Genomic DNA, 25,355 nt, shown 5'->3' with positions numbered 1-25,355 from the left:
AGTGATATTGTGATACCGTAAGTAAAAATTAATTATGACGGTAAAATTTATCATTAAGTCCTCTAAATTAGTGCATACAGATACCCATTGCCAAATACAACCAAGCCAAAGCTCAAATATGGAATGAAATGGAGCCTCTCTCGAACTATTATTATCATGTTAAAGACTAATTTGACAAATTTAAATGAATGTTTTGTAAGCACAGTTAAAGGGGCGTTTAATGACACTTTATAAGAAAAAAATATAAATTAATATGACTAAAAGAATAAAGATGGTTTATGTAATTGAATTTTAAAAAATTAAAGAAAAAAAGGAAAATTAAATCGGAAAAAAGTAACCCTAAATCGAATTGTGCAGCTGAAACTGATAACCTCGCTTTTCTCCATCAACTCGTTACTTTCTCTTAACAAATCACTGTACAGCTGAGAAAAAGGAGACATAATGGCTGGCAACACCTCCATCTTGATTATAGTCTATTCTTGAGGCTGCACTCCACTTGTCATGTCATGTCATCTAAGGGACAGAAAATTGTGTAACAATCTTATCCATGGATTTTAATTTCCTCATGGGCCATTGCACAAAAGAATCAAAGTAGAGGTCTATAGCTGTAGTGACAAATGAACGTCTTCGGTCACAACCCAAGCCAAAAGCCTTAAAAATCGTCCATGGCTAATAAAGGAAAAAGTCTCAACCATTTGTATGGATTTTGAAACTTTGATATCTTATGCATTTCTCTCCTGATTTTGGTGCAGCCTTAGACGCTTTGCCCTTGAACTTATCAAAGAACACTTGCATCAGTATTATTATTAAGCTGCTCTGTTTGTGTTTCAACTTTATCCTTTTCTTTGACAAGTATAGACGGATAACCATTCTGGGAATTTCCTGACGAAACTTATCTGCATAAGCCTTTATAGGCATACCAGTACAATGGAAAGCAAATGTTGACACCTTTTAATCTATGATAGGCAGCAGCAAACTCAAGTTTGGACAATGAGAAGGCTTGTCCAGTAAAGGAGGAAACTGAACTTCTTTTATAAATCCTACATTCCTAATTTCAATTCAATTTTTCCATATCAATTCCTTTGTGAATTTTATTAACTATTCTTTTAATTATTATATTTATCGCTCTTTATCAATTATATTAATATAATATTAAATCTGTCAAATTAATCCTTAATGTGATGAAAAATAATAGTTCAAGAGCTTAAGGAAACATAATAGATCTCGAGAAATTCAATAGAACAAAACTATTAATTCAGGAGCTTGATAATGGGTTTTCCCTAATATGATAATACATTTAGGTAGTTAACAAAACAAACCAAAAGTAGACTCTTTGTAAAAGAAGAAAACATCTACTTCAAGAAAAATACCAAACCACGTGCATATTAGTCGTACCTTTTCCTTCAATATCAATATGAAGTTTGTTGCCTAAGCCTGCATCTGAACACGGGAAAGTATCAGTTGTATCAGAAGACACTTAGCAAGAATATCGAACAGTCAGTGATGCGGTTCTATATCTATAAAGGAGCTAAACTTGGCATTCAAATAAGAATCAGAAATCAGAAATCATGAAATATCTCCGATTCCAACAAAAAGAAATGTCTCTAGCCTTGAAAAAGATCTTGTGGATATATCCTATCGAATAGCAGCTTAACACGGTAATCTTTACAAAAATTCGTAATTGCAACTTAGCAATTTGATCCCTCTTCGATGTTGTAAAAGTTCTGCGCCCTACAAATCATCCAAATCAATATGTAATGCAAACTGACCATTATCGTGCTTCTCTCCATTTAGCACCCGATGAAGATAGCTTCATTTTCTTTGTTTGGTCTATGAGATGATCAGAACCAAAAGAGACATTGGTGCTTGGAGATGCTTTGCTGTCCTGTGTCTGCTTTGAGGAAAATTTGAATCTCAGTAGCAATGAATTTGTCATCACTCCAATGGAACTTAAGCCCATGAGAGCTCCAGCAATTGATGGAGTCAGCATGGTCCCGGTTAGTGGTAGCAGCATGCCAGCTGCAATCGGGATTCCAATCTGCAAAGACAGCATAAACACAAGTGCTAGGGTAAGTGAAAAGAAAAGCAGCAAAATAAGTATGTTTTATGTTAATTTGCTGCAAAGTAAGGGACTGCTAATCTGCAAAGACAGCATAAACACAAATGCTAGGGTAAGTGAAAAAATGAGCAGCAAAATGGATATGGTTTACATTAATTTGCTGCAAAATAAGGAACTGTGACAATGAAAAGGCAGTCGAGAAAAGATGAGAGCCTTTGACTGAGAATTTTAATGAGGGAAGGATGTGTGCTCTAAAAGTCACTTAAGGAGGCGATAGTCAGGTGCCAATGGCCGAATACCCTTACTACAAAGAGAAGAAAAAAAAAAACCTACTATACACTCCAAAATGAATTAATGCTTCGGGGAATCCATTTAACTACTCGGGTAGTTAAAGGTTCAAATCACGTAACTTCAGAGAATAGGGACTTTTCAGGAGGATAAAAACGTTGAAAAATAAAAGACAAAGGTTAATGCCAAACTTTGAAGCCTTGATAATGCAAAGAATTGTATCATGAATTCATTTATTTTCAAAGGCAAAAGAAAGCTGTTGCAAGGACAGAGTGCAAGGAAAAGATAGAAATCAATTGACCTAAATGTGCAAGCACCAATATTCTACTTACAGACATGGTACTGCTATGTTGTAACCATCAGATATTTAGGCAATATGGAAGGGAGGAACTTGAGTCTCCATTCAATCTGAAAGACTAATAAATTGACGAGTCGCTTCCAGTAAGTATCTGAGTTGGGATGTAAACTGGACTGAAATACTCTAACTAGCTCTCTTTAAGTTAAGTTGATTATTTTTCTAAATAATATCGACAGGTGGAAGGATGGAAAGTGGAAAAGAAGAAAGTAACAGATTGACTGATAAAAACAGTTTTCAACAAGCATGATGGATTCTCATGTAATTCACAGAAAGAGCGACTTGATGACATACAACATGGATTAAGTGCGACAGTGATTATAGCAACAATTTTAAACTATATGATACAACTTATGCCTCTTCATAGTTTCAACGATACAAAATGCAATGGGTTTTGGTAGTTTAATTATATTGAGGTTGGTAAGAATCTGCAAGCAGGGCTAGCAATTTTTGACACAACCTGTTTACATGATACAAAACTACACATAATTAGGCAAGTTAGAATTGAACATAATAAGGTTCGGGTTATAAATAAGCCAACTCCTTCATAACATTAAAATTTAGGATTAAGCGGATTAACTTGTGTAACCTAAAATAATTAGATATACAAAATTCCATTTAGACCTATTAATAAAAGTTATTTTCTTTTTTCACAAGAAGATCTTCTAGTATAAATATTTTTTTATTTTGAAAATAATTAATATTTAAAAATTCTAGTTATAAAAGATTCAAAACCACACAAATTATTAATTATTTTATTTTATTTTATACTTTAGTTATATATTTATAGGTAAACTACTGTGCGGTTAAATATGTCCAAATTAATTTATACATGTCATATTAAGTAAAGACATGTTCTGAATTCTACATATTAACACACATGTTTACGACACAGCAACCCTATTTGCCAGCTAAATTAAATTTGGTGACATCCGACCTTTCAGATTGGAGATATCACCTTGCAAAATCAAATTATTTCCCCTCTTTCTTTCTCAACTATCCCACACAACTTCAAAATCATTTAATGGTACTCTATTAATAAAAGCAATTCCAGAGAATACATAGTCCTTTGTTGATATGAGGAAGTTGCTTCTGCAGAGAATAATCCAGGAAATGCAACATGAAACTTTTTTCAATTAGTGCTTATGACCAAAACTTACAATGTTATACGCAAAAGCCCACCAGAGATTTTGCTTCACAGTCTTCATGGTCAGTCTGCTTAGCTCCAGTGCGTCAAGCAGCTGCATAGAATTAATCATGTCAATCATGCTGTTCATGAAGCCAAAACATGATATCAAAAGGCATTATCAATCCCAAGTCTGGTCCCGCCACCCCAAAATCTTTCTTGCCATTTCAAATCAAGTAAAATTAACCAGCATAGTATTTAAAACAGTGAAAACAAGAGCATAGGAAACAAAAAAGTAAACTTTAAAATAGCATGAAAGTCAACTGCTTAACTCTAAACTAATATCAAAGAATCCAAAGGAAATATAATTTTTGGTTTTCTAGAGGTCCCACGGGCTATCCAAGAATGCTTTTAAGGGATGACACAGATGATTCAAAGTAAAACTAAATAGAAAAGATGCTTTTTGGTTTTCTAGAGGTCCCATGGGCAATTGACGAATGCTTTCAAGGGTTGATGCAGATGACTCGAGAGTAAGCAATGTAGTCAAGCATATATTACATCGACTCAGTATGACAAGGTTGAACTAATGATAACCAAATTTGAAATTATAATAGCTACTGGAATAGGGGACGAAATGACTTTCTGTTACCTAATACTGAATTCCAAAGTCTATAAACACCATCCATTAAACTGAGGAAGTGGTCAATGACACAGCCAATACTTATACATGCACCTCTTTTTCCTTTTATTTGCTAGTCATTTTCTGGTCTTCGCATTCTTATGTTGCTGCAGATTTCAATCCCACATATGGGGACAAAATGTGCACTCAGAATGAGAAACTAGTAATAATTAACTATTATGCGCAGACTGGTTTAGACTGGATGATTGAACAGCATGTGATATTTAACTGTGGCTTGCTCAAGTATAGTACAAGCCAACACAAAAAACTGGATAAGAGAAAAGAAAAGCAAACGTGTATTAACAAGGTTGGACTACATCGCATGTCAAATATACCAAGAACCTACCCACTTAAGGGTAGGATGTTTCCCAAGAAAAACTATTCAGGAAAAGGAGAAATTGAGTATAAATAGGGGGGAGTTACAGCATAGAAAAATTTGACAAAAGATTTCTGGCCCTAAAGAAAAGTTAGCAAAGTTAAATATACAAACCTCAGAAAATGACATCATAAAAGCTAAACTAGTAGTTGTTAGCTATTATTAATAGACATGCTTAGACTGGATTATGGAACAGCATTTGACACTTAAAAGCCGTTTTGAACAGTCTTTAACAAGTGTCAAACAACCATTCCACCCAAAAGCTTAAGCTGTTAGGTGAGGCCCCAACAAATCTTATATCTTTAACACTCGCGTACACGTAAAAGTTGAAATGTGGACAGGTATAAACCTACTTTACCTTGTGCTTAAACATTAATGATAATATTATGATAGCCAAGGACCTTTTGATCATAGATGCTCTATATCATGTCAACGGAACTATTTCACTCAACAGCTTAAGCTGTTAGATAAATTTCCAAGAATAGTACTATATATCAAACAACAAGGTTGGATTACTACATCACATAGCAAACATACCAAGAAACTAGCCACAAAGTATTGCTAATAGAAAATCCAATTAGAAAAAGGAGACATTTTGATTGATTAGGGGGGGAAAGACAATATAGAAAAATACAACAGAAAGAGCATTTCGGCCCTAAAGAAGTTAAATGTACAAATCCCAAAAAGAGCCAACAAGCAGAAGGCCATAAACATGCCAAAAAACATATTCTAGACCAGGAAACAATATGGTGTCTTAGAATATGAAACAATATTGGGGTGTTCATATCCATTCAGAAACAACAGAGCTAACAAATTATAACAAACACTTGTGTAAAGCTTGCTCCTCTCATCCAAATTTATAGCACCAACCATATCCACAGCTTAGATCTAATGGTATCAACTAAAAGTGATGTGATAGTAAGCTTCTAGTTTCCTTTCTGGCAAGACTCCTGTTCATGTTCTCTTTCCTAACAAGTCATTATTTCCTATTGAACCTAGAATCTTTCTTGGGTACTCTCATGTGCAAAAAGGTTATAGAAGTTACTGTCCTAGTTTTAATAAATATTGTGTTTGTTGATGTTATCTTTCTAGAGCAAACACCATTTGCTTCATTTTCAGGTTCTATTCGTCAGGGGAGGATGATAATTTACTAATCTATACTGTTACTGATCTTCCTCCCTTTGCTCCGGTTAAGCCTCCTATAACACAAGTTTATTCTTTCTGTCAACAACCTCTTGATCCTGTTTCTGCTCATGACCTTGCTCCTCCTGTCCCTAGTCCTCCTGCTCCATGTCTTGCGCCAGTTTCTTACATCATCAGATCCGGCCCTTACTTCTAATGATGATCTTCCTATTGCCCTTCGTAAAGGTAAACATCAATGCACTTATCCAACATCCTATTTTATCTCATCTAACCATTTGTCACCATTCTCTTGTTCTTTTATTGATTCTCTTGATTCTGTATCTATTCCTAAAATTGTTCATGAAGCTCTATCTCATCCTGGATGGCATAATGCTATAATTGAAGAGATGAATGCCTTAGATGATAATAGTACTTGGACTCTGGTCAGTGTATGTATTCTCCATCTGACAATCACTAGAAAGTTGTAGAGCAAATTTTGTGCTATTTGAAAGGAGCACCTGGGCGAGGAATCTTGTATAGCAACCATGGTCATACTAGGACTGAATGTTTTTCTGATGCTGATTGGGCGAGGTGCACGGAATATCGAAGATCTACTTCAGGCAATCATGTGTTTGTTGGAGGAAATTTGTTCATGGAAAAGAAAGAAGCAAAACGTTGTCTCATGTTTGAGTGCAGAATCGGAATATAAGGCCATGGCCAAGTCTATGTGTGAGATAATGTGGATATATCAGCTCCTTACTGAAGTGGGTCTTAAGATCTCAGTACTGACTAAGTTATGGTGTGACAACCAAGCTGCGCTTTATATTGCATCTAATCCAGTCTTTCATAAACGAACTAAGCATATTGAGATTGATTGTCATTTCGTTCACGAAAAAATCTAGTAAGGATTGGTTTCTACAGGATATGTGAAAACAAGAGAACAGTTGGGAGATATCTTTACAAAAGCTCTGAATGGGGTTAGGATTGATTATTTTTGTAACAAGCTGCGCATGATTAATATCTATGCTTCAGATTGAGGGAGAATGTTACAGCTATTGTATATTAATTAGGTATGTACAACTATACAAAATAGGAGAAAAATTAGAGACTTAATTAGGAATCACTATTTGATTTGGATTCCTATATTAGAGAGGTAGTTTGTATATATATATATGTAACAATCATTAATAGAAACAAATAGAAAATATTTATCACTTTCAATATCAGAGTTTATTAACTTTTTAATATGTAAGCAGCATACATGACCATGTAAAATGGATATTTTGTGCCCTTTCTTTTGAGATCTAGTTTCACGGGAAAAGAACTACTTTTATTCTCTATTTTAGATTCTTGGCAGTGACTGCCCAATATATCATCTAAGAAACTTGAGATCTCTAAGACAAGGGTATATTCTCTCCCGTATCATTGAAATGTTGATTCCAGTAAGTAGAATCATGAAAAATGGAAGAGTGACTACTAAAGCATCCCTAATGACACTCTTCAATTTAAAGTGCACCATTTCTATAATAAAGAGCATCTTAAGAAATATTCAAATATAAAGAGAAAATTAACTCAAGTCCAACAAACTTTTTATATTTTGCTCTGTATTGTACTTTTTTTTTCTGAGTATTAATGCTTCCAATTTCTCTCTTTTAAAAAAAAAATAAAAAATTCTGCTAATAGAAAAAAAAAATTTAAGAATATAAATCAATAAAAGACATAGGTACTTGTATTGTATTTGTTAAAATCAAAATAAAAAAATGAAATTCCACTCTCCAAATATGAAGAGTCAAACCAACTCTTTATTTTATATTTAAAGAATTTAACATATATAAAAAGTATATCGAAGATGCTCTTATCAAGTTTAAGAACGAAATTGCAAGGTGTATCAAGGGTAAGTTTACATGTTATGAGTCAGTTTTTGGAAATTTTACGAAATTGATGAATTTAATGTAGGAAAATTTCTATTACCCCCCTAAGGTTTGTCAAAATTTACAAGTCCAACTATGTAATTTTAAAAGTTAATTATCACCCCTTTGATGTTTGTTTCCGTTAACTATTACCCCACTCTGTCTATTTTTTCTATTAGTGGGTCAAAGGGCTTAATTGGCTAAAAGAAGTACAATTTAATCCTTCAACTTATTATGAAATATCAAATTCGTTCAAAATTAAGTTATTATTAGATTTCAATGAAATATTCTTTTTCTCGCAAAACAATTTAATCTTATTTTCTAAAAGATTAGTATTTTTTAATTGATATAACAGTTTAGTATTCTTTTAGTTGCAAATTTTATCCATGTGTAACATCCTAAAATTTTCTGAATTTGAATAACCTAAACTATTATCCACATCTTAATATTTTGATGGGAGTTACAATTCTCTAATTTGATTTAATATAATATGAGTTGAATATATACATTAGAATTTGATAATTATGATGAAGAATAAAAATAAAGTATTTAATTATTTTGGAAAATTTGAAAGTTGCATATTCTCTATTATTTTTTATGCTCGTTATAAATTCAAAGTTGGATTTCAAGTATGATGCCTTTGTATGCTCAAATTGTCTAACTTGATTAGTGCTGTTGTTTTAGAATAATTAAATTTGAGTATAAATGTGTCCTAAATTATTATGTCAATTAGAACCTCAAAGTAATTTCATTATGTCCACTTGATTACTTAGTATGCTTGAATTATAAAGTTTTACATAACTTATTATGCCCAAAGGTTAAATCATGTTAAGATTTTATATTTTTATCTTTAAAAAGAATTATGTTAAAAAATTAGAATTATAGATATTATACTAAAAATAAAATTACATTATTTTGGATCAGTTTGATACTTATATTATTCTAAAAAAATTAATTTTAAATATTAATTTTATAAAAATTTAATTTGGACGATCTTGGTATTTAATAAAAAGTTCAAGGACTAAATTGAACTTTCTTTTAGTCAATTAAATCCTTTGACCAGTTGACTAACAAAAAAAATAGACAGAAGGGGGTAAAAATAGATAACAGAAACAGATGTCAAGAGGTACTAATTCACTTTTAAGAACGCAGGGTTTTACTTGTAAATTCTGACATACGTCAGGAGGGTAATAGTAATTTTCCCATTTAACATATATAAAAGTATATGTTCTTACTCAAAGGTAGTTTTTGGTAAATGGTTAATTTTGCGAAGGACAATATATCACTTAGAAAACTACAAAATGGTAGCTGGAAGAGGACATTTTGATAACGTATTGGTCGCCCATCCTAGTTCCTAAGTGCAGGCGGATTCTTCTATTAACACTTTAATTTGAAAGGAAGTAAGAGAAAAAACAAAAGGAGGGTGGGCAGGGAGTGGCCAAGTCCATAAACCAAAATCACATAGAGAAAACAAGAAACTATGTTCCTTTAGAGCTAAACTTTTGGTACCAATTGTCAAGGCAAGTAGGAAAGTAAGGCCCAAATATTTGTCCCGATCATTTGAGAATGTTACTCAACAAAGTCTTTATCACAGAAACATTGGCACATAAATGAACATGTACGAAGGCTAATTTATAGAATCTCAAGGTAGCTGAGAGATGCTAAGTTTTCCCTTAAAATAAAGCCAGGGCATAATCTCCAGGCCCTAAAAGCACTAGAGACAAAAAAAAAATGCATTTGATTCAACCACATAAAAAAGCCTATGACAGAATTTTGCTCAAGAATTAAAAATATGAGGTTTATTTGAAATGGCAATAATAGAACTAAGAAAGAAAACTTGCATGCAGGACAAAAAAGCTGGTCATAAATGGCTTGAAAAGAGCACATGAAAAAATGAATGGTCTTAAGCTGCCTAATTATCACTTCTCATCTTGATCACTCGAGGGACTTTTAATGTGCCCTCTTAGCATTTTTGTGCTTTAGTGTCCACCACTAACACTTAACATGAGCAATAAGTTTCATAATTAATGTTACATGGGAGATATTATCATCAAATGTTATTGTTGCATAATTTTCCAAGACAAATTGAAGATTTGCAGTTCATGCAGCCAAAAAGGCATTCGTATTAGCAATGGTAACATCAAATGCAACATGAATAAATATTATCCATATTTTCAAATACCTGCGACAATCTATTGCCAGTCAACACAACAGAAGACACCTCACTTGCAGCTCCGACACCTCCACCCATTGCAACTCCCACGTGTGACAATGCCAAGGCAGCAGCATCATTGATTCCATCACCAACCATAGCTACTATGTTCTGATGCTTCTGAAGTTCAGAAATGAACTTCTTCTTTTCATCTGGTTTAACTCCAGCTAAGACCTATCATCAGAAAATATTAAATAACACCTACCGTCAACAGCAAATATTAGAGCATGAAAGATGTAATGTTTGACGCATGATAAATACAAAAATGCTACAAGTTTAACTGCAGACTATCAACTTCCAGATTAAGCAATTAAAAGGAACCAGATTTATGATTTGCAACTTTGAATCAACACGCTATACCAAATTATATGACTGCAAAAGCACTGCTAGTGAATTGCACATTTGAAATGATGCCTGGCAATAGGTTAAACATTAAAGACTGATGAAATATTCAGTCTTAAGTAGATGAAAGCAACAAACAAACTGTAAGTACAATTTGAAAAATAATTCCAAACCAAATGGAATTGGGATATCAAAAACAGAATCAGTTCACAACCCAATGGTATCAAAGAATAACATAGGACATCTCTCTTTCAAGGAGGCAGCGGGGATTCGACTTCCCCTGGGGGTAGGGTATTACGAAAGGAAGTTGATCATGGATTCTTAATAAGTCTGGAATTGATTCTTCCTGGGTCGATGCCCGTGCGACAGGGCTAAGGATCCAGGATTACATTGACCAGCGATCAGAAAGTGGTCAAAGTCAGGTCAGAACGATTTGTGTGCATCCTAGAAGCACACTTCAACATCAATAATGCTGCTTCTAGCACTAGTAGCTCAAGGTTCGTTGAACACTTTGTTGGACTTCATACCCCAGCAATTATCCGGTGAGAAGTTTTTTCTTCTTCCTTCTGATTCGTTCGTTTTCTTACACACTTATTTGAGGGTCATGAAGTGATTATAATCTGTCTAAAAGTCTAGCTAGCTTTGGCTGGGGCTGCCGAAGAATTACAGTTTTTTTCCAACTCATCCAACTCTGATACTAGTTTCCCCTGATGCATCCACACCACTATTTACTATTAAGAACCTCTAACAAGTGATCTTTACAATCCTTAGCTTTACAATAAGTATAAATTTGTTACCTTCTCTTTTTGGATACCAACAACAGATGCAACATGCTCAGCGGTTGTCCTTTTATCACCAGACAGCATGTATACATCAATTCCCTGTCTACACAAGGATTCAACAACTTGTCTAGCATCTTCTCTAATTTGATCTTCTAAGTATATAATACCAGCAAGGGTATTCTCTACTCCAACATAGACAATTGATTGATTCTTAAGATCCTCTACTTCTTGAAATAGAATCCCATCAACTCCATTCCTGTAAAAGAGGAAACTTAAGATGTCAGACAGCTGAATTCTATTCCCAAAGTGATAGCCGAAGACTTTCAATTATATTTACTGCTATTGCTGCTCATTCCCCATTCGCCTTGGCTGTGTTGGATATAATAATTTCTTACTAATATGCACCACTTGTAGTGCATATATACAAAAGCTGTTACATAAAAATCTGAAAGGCTGTGGCTTACTAACTTCGGTGAACAAGTTCCTAAGTCTTTTAACAATGGCTATAACTGATTAAATGTCTTTATCTGCAGCAGAGACTGCAAATATCTTGCCCCTAATCCCATATACAACTATTCAAGATCAATGCAAACACAAATAAAAATCACGACAAAGGTGTCACTGCAGCATTGATGACGGCCTGTAATAGGAATAGACTGATGTTTATTCTCACACGAGAATAAATCATTTTGATACCCCTATAATGGGGATACAGCATGGATATGGATAAAGGTTTCACACTATAGACTGCTGTACAGCATGGAAATGGATCTGCAATGGGGATACCATATCATAGTGATACCCCCATAACAATAAGTAGAGATATAGAATCCAGAGAAGAGTCATTATAAACTGCATTAAACTTGTGAGCATGTATTCATTATATAAGAGTAACTTTAGCCAATACTAACATAACAGATACGTTGAGCATAGATATTGATAATGCAACATGGATATCGTAGTGGTACTTCATTAACAAAGATAATGACAATGCAATCAAGGAAGAAGTCAAGAAAAACAAATTTCAAAGAATCAATCAACTTGCATCTTTGGTCTAGTATTTACTACCTCATTACCCAAGGGGTATTTCTGTACTTCCAGCTTCTCTGGAACAGTAGTTAAAATTTATTTCGGAAGTCCTTATTTTATTTTGTCTGATTTAGGAGTCTTAGTTAGTTCAATATTTCCTAATTAAAATTAGTTTAGTCTATATATATAACTAACTTTGTAATACTTCATTTTGACTTAAGTTTTCAGATTTCAGTTTAATAACAACACTATGGCAGGTTTGTTATTTAGATTTGTATGATTCAATTCTCTCCTTAGATGGGACTCCTAAGGACCCTTGGGTGTAATGTCCAAGGATTCTTAGAAGATGATTTTGTCTCTTCTTATTTCTTTATATACTTTGAGATTTGAAACCCTTATGGTTTCAGATTTTAGCCTATCAAAGCTTTTAGAACAGGTTATCTAAATCTGTCCTACATTTGTTTTGATACGAGTGACGTGATATATAACTGGAATATGCCATTTTCTATGGTGCACGGAACACTCACATCACAATGAGTCCTGTGATTTGTAAACCAAAGGCAGTATAGAAGAAAAATAAACCAAAACCCCCATCACATTGATTTGTATCCTCTCTGCAGCACATGCCAATTAAAGATAATTGAAAATTGCTGTTCTGTTAGAATCTACCTTGATTGCAAATAAGATAAGAAGTGTTGTAGTAAATAGTGCATTATGGATTCTTATCCAAGACTTTTATCATTTGATGATGCCACATGAATTTGAATAGAAAATAAAAATTTAGGGATTGAATTGCATGGCCAAAATGACAGGTCAGAGCAATAAGCTAATAAAATTTGCTGCAATCATTTATCCAGATCCAAATACATCTGCTATAATAACACCAACAAGTAAAATACCTCTGAACCCAGTCAAGTGTTCCAACAGAAACTTGCTTGTTGTCAACGGTAGCTACAGCACCAGACCCAGGTTCCTCCATGAATGTTCCATCTGTCACCTGCTAGAAATTAACTTTCATGTGATAAATTGGACATGAATCAAAGATATTCCAAATCCCATCTCAGTATCCATCTCATATTTGCACCAGATACCAGCGTCTTGACCAGGTCAGATTCTATCCCCAAAATGAGAGAGTTGTATCTTTTATTTGTTGGTATCTAGTGTAAGAGCCAATCAAGAATCAGATTAGCATACTATCCTCCCAAAAATTCATGGCTAAAGTTTCTTGTAAAATTTCTGGGGATCAAAAGATATAATCTTTAAAGAAAAAGATTGTGGATATTTCTTCTCTTCCCATACTTCTATCTAATTCCTAATCTCTTCAATGATTATTGTGCATCTTTCTAACTATCTAAGAAACTACAGCAGTACAGCTTCCAATAGAAGAGAGAGAAGCATATACATAGATTCAGATACCAACATCAGATTTAGCTTTGTTGAGCTTTCATCCTCCTCAAGAATAGGCAATAGTTAAAATAGCTGAGAAACCATTCAAAAACTGACAGCAAATTCAAAAAATTATATTTTTATGCATAATTCCATAGAGTATATTTAGTAGATAATAATGTAGATTAACATAATGAAAATGGAAGAGATATTTGTATGTTAATAATAATATTTAATTGTTATTGTATCCTCAATGTATCATATACTTTATTCAATACTTGTAGCCTTTTCCTATTCTTTCAAGGGTGATAGATGGGCCTAGGTAGAATTCATTTCCAAAAGCTAGCTCAAACAAATAGGGTATCCAGTCCACATAAATGCACGATAGCGACCTAGATGTGAGACAAATACAACCTCTAACACAAACATACACGATAACAACCTAGTAATTTAGTAATTTGAGACAAATACAACTTCTAACACCATTCTCACGCTTAGTGCGACCATGCAAATGGGTCAGGGTCCAAATTAAACACATTATTGCAGACAAGGTCTCGCTCTCATACAATGATAAATGGGCTTAGGTAGAACTCATTTCCAAAAGCTCACAGGAATAGGACACCCAATTCACATATGTACATGGTAATGACCCGGTAAGTCAATGATGTGGGACAAATATACCTTCTAACAAAGGGGAAAAATTAGTTCAATGACTAGTTGATGCACTACAAATCCAGCAAAAGCAAATTTTGGTAGCAAAAAATATTACCTAATAACAAAACAATTTACATTAAGGGAGAGATAAATGGCACAATTGGCAATAATACACTCAATACCAATACTAATGAATAGAACTTTCGACAAGCAAGTCACATGGTTCCATTCAGAGCTTTAATTTTGACAAACCCCATAAAATATCTTATGCAGGTCCAGTTATTTACAATGAAAGCTTTACATGCAAATAACACTAGACTGATAAGTAACAAATGTTGATTGCATTGGCCATATGTCTTGCACATTCGAAACAGAAATTGAAAACAAAAGGTGACAAGAAGATACAAATTCTTCAAGCTTATCAATTACCTTCATGTTTTGATAAGTGACAGCCTGAGCAGCTTGTACTATAGCTTTTCCAACTGGATGAAGAGTATTTGATTCTACAGCAGCAGCTAACCTTAGAACTTCAACTTCTGACCATTTATGATTTGCATTCATTCTGCATCAGAAGCACATCATTTCCCATTTAATATGCAGTAAAACAAGCATATATGTTAGATTACATTTCTTCCGTGAACAATCAACTGATTTCAAATATCTCAACTTTCGTAGTGGTAAATGATAGTACAAGCGCGTTTAGATCTTTTCTGCAAGTTATTAGGGCTGAAGCTTCTCGAGGCCCTCAATTTAAGATTTTTATCATTAAGTCTATGCATTGATTAATTACTTAGTGTGCTCGTTTCAAAGATAACAAACAAGAAGCATGTGGAAATGACTGATAAAAATGAGCATTTGACTGAAAAGAGAACATGAAGAGACCATAAGCACATGACCCAGTAACAGTAAACTAAAAAAGAACTTTAATCCAATTGAGCATACAATTAAAAAAATCATTTCATTTTTCAACTCTACCTACTTTAGGTGGATGACTGAGCAAATAGTTTTTTTCTCCTAAGAATAAATAAGTGCACATGCTGTTTGGTGTTTCCATAAACCAACAACTGATAATGCTTAAAGATAGTCATAGCTAACAACATTGCATCCTCATACAAAGCTGCATTGAAATTCTCTTTCTATTATATAAAAGAACAAAAAAAATAAAATAGTGAAGAGACAAAAAATGTAAGTTGGAGGATAAAATAAAAACTGATGTTATAGGAGTGAAAAAAAATAAAGAACCTACAAAGATAAATTTCATTCTCATAGGAATATAAGTTTTTAGTAAAGTTTCATTATGAAAAACTTTGAAACACAGAAAATAGGAACAGTATAAGGTAGATACAGAGACCACTCAACTGTGTATCTGTAATTTTTATATCTCCAAGTGTAACAACCTTTGTCACAACAGGTCTGCCAATTGTCAGGGTTCCTGTTTTGTCAAATACAATGGTCTTTACCATTGAAAATTTCTCTAAAACATTTCCACCACGCAAAAGCAATCCTCTTGTTGCACCCAATGAGGTTCCAACCTTAAAATAAAGCAATTCTAGTACATGATTAAAAAGAACATAAAAAAGAAGAGAGAGAGAGGTTATAATCAATCAAAATCTATTAATTAAATTGGAACTGTGTGTACAGAGAGGATACCAGCACAGCAGTAGGTGTGGCCAAGCCAAGTGCACATGGACAAGCAATAACCTGCATTCAGAGAATAAATATTTAGTACTACTTTTAAAAGAACAAATGGAAAATCTACGCATTCTCAAAAAGTACCAAATAAAAATTGAGTATTACAAATGATCGTTCTTTTATTTTTGTAAATCCAGAAATTCTTTGTCAAGATTGGATGATGAGGTAAATAACAAAGTTTGCAGTCAAGATTCTTAAATCAACCACAACAAGTAGAAATGTGCCATCGTGACATTAATCTCCACTGCAATTCATTGCTATAGTTACAGAACCATCAGCAATTCATTGATATAATTACAAAGGTATCACATTGCTGGGTTCATCTTATGCAAAATGTGAGAAACATGGCCTTTTCATCTTTCCCAAATTGAAACTTGAGTGGTGCCGCCATCCTTGAAGGCATTATGCTTAAACACTACCATCATCATAGCAAGGACAAGCGACCAAATTAAAACTAACTCTTTAATCTATGGTGCATCGTTCCAGTGTGTCTAATGGCATAATGATGTATCCAGTCCAAATTTAGTGCTCCAGCCCTAAACAAGAAGAATTATATGCAAATTCAAGGAAAAGGTTTTTGCCAAATGATGCCACAAGGAAAACAGAGACCAAATAAATCTCAAAAATCAAACCCTATATATATATATATATATATATATAGAGAGAGAGAGAGAGAGAGAGAGAAGTGGAAGATTTCTTAAATCACACAAAAGATAGTTAATAGTTAGAACTTATACGGCTCAAGCAAGCTGAATGACTCAAATAACAGTGTCACTTCAAAATTATCAAAGGAATGACAATAAGCACATATCTGAGTTCTTCTAAAGGAAAATAGCGCAGGATCCCTAAAGAATCAGATACCACTGAATGCACAGTGCCATACCAAAACACTGCAAGAGAGCTGCAGAGCCAGTGAAACAGGATTCCCATGGTAAACAGCAGGAGGGAGCATATGTGTTCCAAACAACTTCCAGAACATAAAAGTAGCAGCTGAAAGTGCCATCACTCCGTAAGTAAAATGCCCAGATACCTGGTGATGCAGGAGAGAAGAAGTATGAATTAATGAAATCAAAATCAATAGAATGACACAACTATCCAGAAACTTGGGACATGATTATATAAAATAACATCACAAGCAAGAAAGACATAAAAAGGAAACCTTGTCGGCTAATCGTTGTACTGGAGCCTCTCTGCCCTGTGCTTCTTCTACCAAACGGACAATGTCTCCTATGGCAGTCTCGCCACCTGGTCTCTGGACTTCAACAGTTAGAGTTCCATTCAGGTTTATACTTCCAGCTGCTACTTTACTCTGGCAGAGGAATAAATTCAGTGTCTTGATTATTTCAGAGGGAGGCACAAGCCTGACTACTACCTAATTATTTATTTATTTATAATATATAACACTGACAGAAGCAGATATGCAAAAATGTAATGTTAAAATTAGTTAAATGTGACTAGACAGTAATACCCCAGGTAGTTTAGTCACTGGCAATGGCTCCCCTGTGAAACTTGACTCATCAATGGTGCTTCGACCAGCTCTAACTATCCCATCTGCTGGAACACGATCCTAAAATACAAGAATCAATTAGATGTTAAGGGCTTGAAAGTGACCATATCTTTGGCAGAAAGCAGCCAGATTCTCAGCTATGGCATCATAAATTAGGATGCAGAAGGGGAATAAAAGGAAAGCATATCAAATTAAAATTGAACAAAAGAAGAACCTAAGGAGGTCTAATTCATCCAATAAAAATTTGAATAAACAGAAGATACAAAATATTACAGGAAGAAAGCAAGGGTCCATTACTCACTCCAGGTAATACAACAATTTGGTCACCCACAGAGAGACTGGTACAAGGAACCTCAACAATTGAGCCTGGATCTTCTATATTACTTTGAACCAGAAGACGGGCTTTTGAAGGTAAAATACTTAGAAGTCCAGTCATGTCACTGGCTGCTTTAATTTTTGCTCTTTGTTCTAGATTCCTTCCCAGCAAGACAAAAGCTATTAACATTATTGGCTCCTCAAAGAACGCCTTCCAACCCTGTTCACACAGCACCCATTCAACAATAATCAATCAGTCAAGTATGCCATTAGCATTGCTGGCCTAATCAACCTTTTAAAAGCAACAAATATGCCATTCATAAGAAAATAAAATGAACAACAGAATCAAATTAAGCACTGGGATATGTAAATGGATTGCTTCATTCAAGAAAGAAAAACCCATATGACTTAAACCTGTATTTAACATTTGGATAATTAATCAATGACAATTCCTTCAAGAAGTAGTCAATCATATAATCACTTTCATCTAAAACCATAGCTAGATTAGATTAACACATATATCAACAGAAGACTTGATTATTCCTTAAAATGTCAAGCTTTTCTCTATGCGCGGCAACATTTACAATTGTGCATACAAATGCAGAAAGCTGATTTATCCCATTCTTTGAACAATTGGCACTATCCTAATCAGTTGCAGACAGTATTGTCCAAAGCACTAAGCATGCTTAATCGTCAAAGTCCTGTGGAGCCTAGGCGCAAGCCTAGCCAATGTTAGGCACACATCTTTACAGCATATTCACATAAAAAAGATATATACCATGCGATATTAAAGATAGTAAGAAAATTGTAGCAGTAATTGTATTTTTGAGCGATTGACCATTGCATTAAAATAGAGTTGTAATCCTAATTTAGCTATTTCTTTCTCCTCCTGCTTTTTAACATGTAATAGACCAACTTTAGAGTGTATGGTCCCATTCAATAAAGTCCAACTCTAAAATTTTCTAAAATTCCGTTTCACTTAGGTCAAGCACAAAAGGGCACCTCTCTACCTACAAATGCATGTAAAAATTCAAACACCTAACAGCCTATTATTTTGCAGTTCAGCTTCACGCACAAACTAATCAAGCACAGGCAGACACTTGTAAGTACAAACAAACAATCATGATATGTAATACATCAATCCAAAGCATCATATCAGACCAAAGTAGCTTTGCAGCTAGACAAAAGACTGCAAATACATATTATATCCAAGATGACAGGAATCCAAAGAGAAAACAAAACCAACTTCTATATCATTATGTCAATATTCCTTCATTTGTAGTCAAGCAGCAAAAACTGAAACTAAACTCGCGAGGAATAGGAAATATCAGTTACCAGCCTTGGTATTAAGGCAGCTAATGAACTAACAGCAAATGAAGATAATGCCCCAAGACCAACTAAAGTGTTCATATTAGGAGCCCCCTTAAAAAGGCTTTTCAAGCCATCAAGGATAAGTTGACGTCCAGGACCAAGCAATGTAAACAAAGACATGGACAGATGGAATCCTGTGGAATGAAATAAATGGATCCATGAAGCCTTCAGTGGAAATATATGTGAAAGATGTCCAAGGAGGCATACAGCACAGAGAGCCCAAGAGACAGCAAGCTCGCGACCTGGAAAATAAACAAGCAATTAGCACCATGTTTCTTGATCAATGTATCATCATTCAGAAAAGCCATACAACCATATAACTACAATTTCCTACTTCAATCTAACAAGTAAGAAGAAAAGCAAACTACTGCAGCATAGACCAAAACTAACTACTTTAAACTGCAAGATGTAAGAAGATATACCACTTTCTTTTAAGCGAGCACGCTTTTCATCCATTTTCTTCTCAAAAACATCAAAAAATTTTTGTCTCCCTGCATCTGAATACAAGCAAGAAGTTGAACTGTCAAGGTGTTGCAGAGATCAGATACTCAGGGTATAATTTATGTATGAAAATGGAAAAAGGAAAAAGAAAGATAGACACACAACACGCAGAGAGAGAGAGAGAGGGATCCTTCTATTCTAGACTACAGACAACCAACATGAACCAAGTTTTATGTGTGGAAATCAAAGTTCATTGAAATATTTATTCACTTGAAACATATCTATATTACGTAGAAGTTCATTCAAATTGGGACCCAAAAGAAAATCTAGTTGGAAGTTCAAACTTATCAGAAGCAAAAAAAACACAGATATGGTATATGGAATGTAGGATCATACACATGCATAAATAAATATAAGATAATATACATATTAAAGATATATCAATGTATATATATCTGTCTGTATTCATATGTAAATTAATGCGTGTATAAATATTCATTCCTTTGCATCACAATGCAAGAAATATACAAGAGAGCACTAAAAATACATAGAAACTAAAAACCATTTTTTAATGTTTATATAATTAAAAATAGAATCAATTAGATGTTGAAATGAATCCAAACATTTTCCTTTAGAAGTAGAAAACCCAAGAACCAGTTAAGTATATGTTTATAGTTAACTCCTTCACTAAGCTCTGGCATATCTCTAACCACAAGCTTTGCAGACCTCTCTCTACGACAGTGGCAAACTATAAAGACACAGAGGAAGAGTGTTCCTCATCTCTTTACTCCCACATGAAATAAACAATCAAACGAATTAATTTCCTAAACAGATAATAAAAGCTAATATTAAAATTCTCCCACTAGGACAAACTCAAAAAAAATGCAACATGAGAAAGGACCTATGTTCTACACCAAACAAGAAAATCTGGCAGAAGCTACTGACAAGTTCATATTTAACTCTCCCTACCACAAGAGCTTTGTTTCTTGTCATGTCCATCACTTCTCGGCTAGAGATAAGAGAGTATTACCATCCTCTTTCAGAGATTAAGACCAAAATCATGCAAATAATATGGCTCTCTTCAAGACTCCAGAGGGACATATCTTGAATGACTTATGATATCAAAGGTGTGATATTCTAGGTCAAAAACTATCCAGACATTAAATTACTTCCACCCTCTTTTCACAAAAAACCAAGTCCAATATCATGAAGATAAAAAACTGAAAACATGATATATATGGCAGCAACTTCCATATTAGTTAGTAGAAATTAATGCTCTAAGCATAATAAGAACAAAACACATGTTTATTAGTAACTAGCAAGCATTAAAAAATTGTTACTGTCAAATTTCACTCTGTTTCATCACTCAAGTATCATAGAATCCCACATTACAAGAAAAATCACGAGTCTACAAGTTAATAAATCCAAGTGAAAGAAGAGATAGACTCAAAAGTCAATATTCACCATATACATTCTTGAGAAGTATGGAAAAATATATACTGCCCTTGGAGTTATCATGCCTAATAAAAAAAGCCACTATCATGACTGTAAAAACGAGGGGGGAAAATCATTTCTAATAGATGCCAGGATGATCCCTCTGGCTAGAAAATGTTGATGCAGTAGGGACATACAGAAACAAAGGCAACCCATGGTCAATTTCAGTTCATGCATAGTGCATCGAAAAATTATATATACCAACGATGTTTTTGCACATTTCAAACTGAAAAATAGTGGCAATACATATAATCGAAAGATCTAGAAAAAATGTCAAAGTTGGCATTCTTGTTGTAAAGACACCACTTTTTGGAAATCTACATGTGTTACCATGAACACTGATAATCAGAACGTAATTAACTTAATTCCTTGAAGACTGTTTTCAGAAAGTCTAAAAGTGCAAGAGAAGTGCAAGAACTCAATTCTATTCAATTTTACTGAGTTAATTCTCATGTTTGGGAAGTTCATAATTACTAGAATTCAGTTCTTTCACCTCAACTATAGGATGTCATTACAAAGAAATAAAATCATGCCAAAAGCGGCATTACTTTATATCAATTACACCCATTAATGAGACTTCCAATTGAAACCCCAAAATGCCCCTACTTAAAGTAAATTCCTTCTTATCAAACAAGGGCAAAATTGGAAGTGAATGCTTTCATCTTTACTTTTCATTTCTTCCAAACAATGGGATATAAATGAATAACTTCTTTTACTAATTAAATAAAAAAATCCAACAAAAAATAAAATTACTCCAGCAATTTTTTTTTCCAGTACCGACTATATAACATGATTGTCATAAGAGAGCTGACATAAAAAATAAAGTCGGGCCAGAATATCTAAACCAATGAGATTTTTACAACTTGTGGCTTTATATAAGGTGGATAACATTTGTGAAGAACTGGAAACCAGATTTCACAAATATGAATTCTGAACTCTTTGCAAGATACACAATAAGGCTTTCTAGATTGTCTGCGGGAACTACCTCAGAAAGAACAGAGGGTACTAAACTCTTCTTCTTCTTCCATATAATAGCAAGGTCAAACGTGCCCAAAATAATACATTAGCACTTGAAATAGAAGAGCAACTAGCTTGCACTTGTTCACATTAACCATAACAGATGAACATCCTAAACCTCCTTATAATAAACTATAGACATGGTAAGTTCAGATTGGACAATAGCAACATTCTCAAAAAAGAAAAGGGCTCCTCAGCCTGAAGAATCTCTCTCCAATTAATCCACCACAAGTAGCCGCTGACACTCACCTATTGGAGGGAGAAATCATATGATTAACAATTACTAACAAACTTGTCATTTGGCATCTAATAGAATAAAGATGATAGCTATAAGATTCACTCATGTAAACAAGTCACATGAGAACTTAATGGATTAGTGACATACCATAAATAATTATTGTTGCTCATAAGAAATCTTTTGCATTTCTACAGTCAAATATCCCCTTCAGTAGCTCCCTGACCTGCCACTAATCCACCAAATTTTAAATGAATTATGGATACCCTGAGCGTACATATTGTTTGATCTAACTTACATAAATAGCATCATAATTTCCAGAGGATTAATTTTTCCAAATTCCAACTTCTTCCAAAATGGATACTTGATAGCCTATATGGATTAAATTTAGCAAATTAATTATAATTACATTACCAAATAACCAAGTGAACCTCAATATTCAGAATAAACCTCAGTTCCCTATAATTTAAATTGTATATACATCTTAAGAACAGATTCAAAGGGCAATGAAGATAATCAGATAATGGAGAAAAAAAAAATCTGACAACAGATGAATGGACCATTTATGAGCCAGTGCCTGTAAATCATCAACGGACAGTGAGTAATGTTCCATGTGCATGGCACCAACACTTGTGAGTTGTGACTATTGAAGGACCCACAAGCAAAATTGTTTTTAGGCACTGCAGACTATAGAATAACTCTTATAAATGTAGAAATGAATGTCAGCTAGACTGGATAGAAATATATAAATGCAATTCCCTGAAAAGTTCAATATAAAAGAAGCCTTCATTTGGGTGCCAAGTCAAATATCCAGTTGCTTTTCTACTTTATCCAGTGCTCATATTCAAGAATGCTATAGCAGTATGCAAGTTGCAGGATTTGGCTCATCTGCACTTTTATAAGCTACCACTAGCATTCAAAGTAATGTTTGAGGATAGTAGGAACCAGGGGATGTCTGAAAGCCACAAACACTCAGTGCTAAAGATAATAGCCTAGTTACTGTGTAATTTTATCCACATAGAAGAAAGATACAAAAAAGTCCATAGTTCTACTCTTTCTTCCCCACCTAAGATGGTCCGTCTTCCACAATTCTTGTACATTTATGTTATACTAAGATATGAAAAATAATCTGGAAATCAATTTTAGGATACTACCAACAGTAGAGTCTCAGTCAGCATATTTAAATGTGTCAATGATAAAACAGGTATGTCGCAACCAATTTTCTTCTTTTAAAAAAACAGTGATGGTAACATGTTTACCTCGAGGGTTAGAACTGAAGCCACAAGTAGTCAGATGCTTTGCAAGTGCCTCTCCCAACTCTTTTTTCCAATTCGGTATAACTGTTGCCTCAGATACAGGCCAAACTACTGCAGTCTCTGTCGTGAGATTGACAGTAGCAGATGAGACTTGTGGCTGTACATAAATATGATCACATAAGAACATCAAGATGCAGAAACAAGACAAATCATACAAAATACATAGAAATCTAGAAAAAGTACAGCATCAATGTCATTGGTAATCGTCTCTTAGGTACTATGTGTACAAGATAATATTACTCTTAACAAAAATATCTTAGTATTTGACCAAATATACCTCAAGATCTAATACTACTTTTAAAACCAAAAACATATAACCAATAAACAAATTAGTTGGTTCCTAAATAAATTTAAATTTATCAAAAGGAGTGATAAACGGGCTTGAGTAGAATTCATTTCCAAAAGCTAGCTCAAAGGAGGGAGTGGCTAATACACATTATAACAGTCCAATAACTTAGTGATGTGGGACCAATACAACTTCCAACAAGGAGTAGATGTCTCTTCTCTTGTGTTCATAAATGAAGTGAAAAATGCACGATGAGCATTAATTTTCATTACTTGTTACATTTTATATGAGCTGGAAAGAAAATACAATTTAAAAATTAATTTAGTTATAATTTTCATAAATGCTAAACTCAATTCAATTGAAAGCTCTTGCAATATCATGTCAATTCAGGCATGATATCATTTCTTTCAAAAAAAAAAATATTTCAAGTTGAGCGAATTAACTTTTAGCATTTATGAAGTCTCCAAACATGAGAATGGACAATAGAGTTCAAGTGGATTGAGATCTTGCATTTTCTTTTTCACTTTCCGAGCATTAAATGAAGCAACGAAACAAGATATATATACAGAACAAATTTACAACATTAAAGTTCAAATAGAGTAAATAAATAAAGTCATACTTGGCTTTCTAGTATTCTCTTTACACTAGCAGCACATCCACCGCATGTCATTCCCTGCAATACACAGCCAGATAAATAAAAGATTAAATTAAAAAATAAATAATAATTTATCATATCAAAAACTAAAACAAATAAATACACATTAATTTATTTTAAGAAAAAAGAAGAGGTGCATACTCCAACATCGAGTATAATAACATCAGGAGACAGCGCCGATACATCCTCTGTCCCACCGGCAGCCAAATTCGACTTCGAATCTCCGGCGTCCGATCGATCACCTCCACCTCCACCTCCATCACCACCAAATGGACCGCCAGAGCCGTTTCCACCGGCAGAAAACGATGAAGAAGCAGAGTTAGAGACGCACGCTAAACGGTGTCGTATAAGAGGCGACAGAGCGCATAATGACCTTAAAGAGGAAGAAGAAGAGTGAAAGGAAGTGAATCGGCGAGTGAAGAGCGACGAAGAAGAAGAAGAAGAAGCAGCAGCTTTGGTGAGAGTGAAATGACGGTTGAGGGCTTTGGATAATTTGAAGAGAGTGAATGAAGCTGCGGTTGTTGAGATACATAATGTTGACTCCATTGATGAAGAAGAGAGAACAGAGACAGAGCGTATATATTTTATCTGTTTCTATTGTTAGAGAAGAGTATCTATCAGTATATCCAGTTGCTGTTATGTCAGCCTTTCGATTTACTGAACCGACTCGGAGCGGGAGCGGGAGCATGGTTCCAATTTGGACAAA

The 25,355-nt window shown here is 34.1% G+C and overlaps 1 protein-coding gene across 3 annotated transcripts; it reads right to left on the bottom strand.

Moving 5' to 3' along the window:
* Positions 1-119: 119 nt before the first annotated feature.
* Positions 120-25,355, bottom strand: LOC8286637 (copper-transporting ATPase PAA1, chloroplastic). 3 transcript variants are annotated; one of them, XM_048372074.1, is made up of 19 exons: positions 24,791-25,355; positions 24,614-24,667; positions 23,652-23,805; positions 19,628-19,702; positions 19,170-19,447; positions 17,821-18,054; positions 17,481-17,579; positions 17,172-17,321; positions 16,896-17,042; positions 15,971-16,021; positions 15,680-15,852; positions 14,750-14,882; positions 13,180-13,277; positions 11,267-11,507; positions 10,098-10,301; positions 3,863-3,943; positions 1,770-2,038; positions 1,396-1,440; positions 120-513 (listed from the first exon to the last, which is right to left on the bottom strand). In XM_048372074.1, the coding sequence occupies exons 1-17, from the start codon at positions 25,193-25,195 to the stop codon at positions 1,772-1,774; spliced, it is 2,844 nt and encodes a 947-aa protein (XP_048228031.1). In that variant the 5' UTR covers positions 25,196-25,355; the 3' UTR covers positions 120-513; positions 1,396-1,440; positions 1,770-1,771. The 3 variants fall into 3 exon arrangements, with proteins under 3 accessions (XP_048228031.1, XP_048228030.1, XP_015582290.2); XM_048372073.1 differs by lacking the exon at positions 120-513 and adding an exon at positions 535-882; XM_015726804.3 differs by lacking the exon at positions 120-513 and having other exon boundaries at positions 1,233-1,440.

Source organism: Ricinus communis, chromosome 3, assembly GCF_019578655.1.
Source record: "Ricinus communis isolate WT05 ecotype wild-type chromosome 3, ASM1957865v1, whole genome shotgun sequence".
Taxonomy (NCBI): Eukaryota; Viridiplantae; Streptophyta; class Magnoliopsida; order Malpighiales; family Euphorbiaceae; genus Ricinus; species Ricinus communis.
The sequence above is the reverse complement of the archived record's forward strand: the minus strand, read 5'-3'. Positions and strand labels throughout refer to the sequence as shown.

Coding starts and splice junctions, on each gene's coding strand:
- LOC8286637 (XM_048372074.1), bottom strand. CDS start 25,195: ATGGAGTCAACATTATGTATCTCAACAACCGCAGCTTCATTCACTCTC. Junction 13,278..14,749: donor TCACTTATCAAAACATGAAG/GTAATTGATAAG, acceptor AATTTCTAGCAG/GTGACAGATGGAACATTCAT. Junction 2,039..3,862: donor GGGCTTTTGCGTATAACATT/GTAAGTTTTGGT, acceptor CTGTCTTTGCAG/ATTGGAATCCCGATTGCAGC.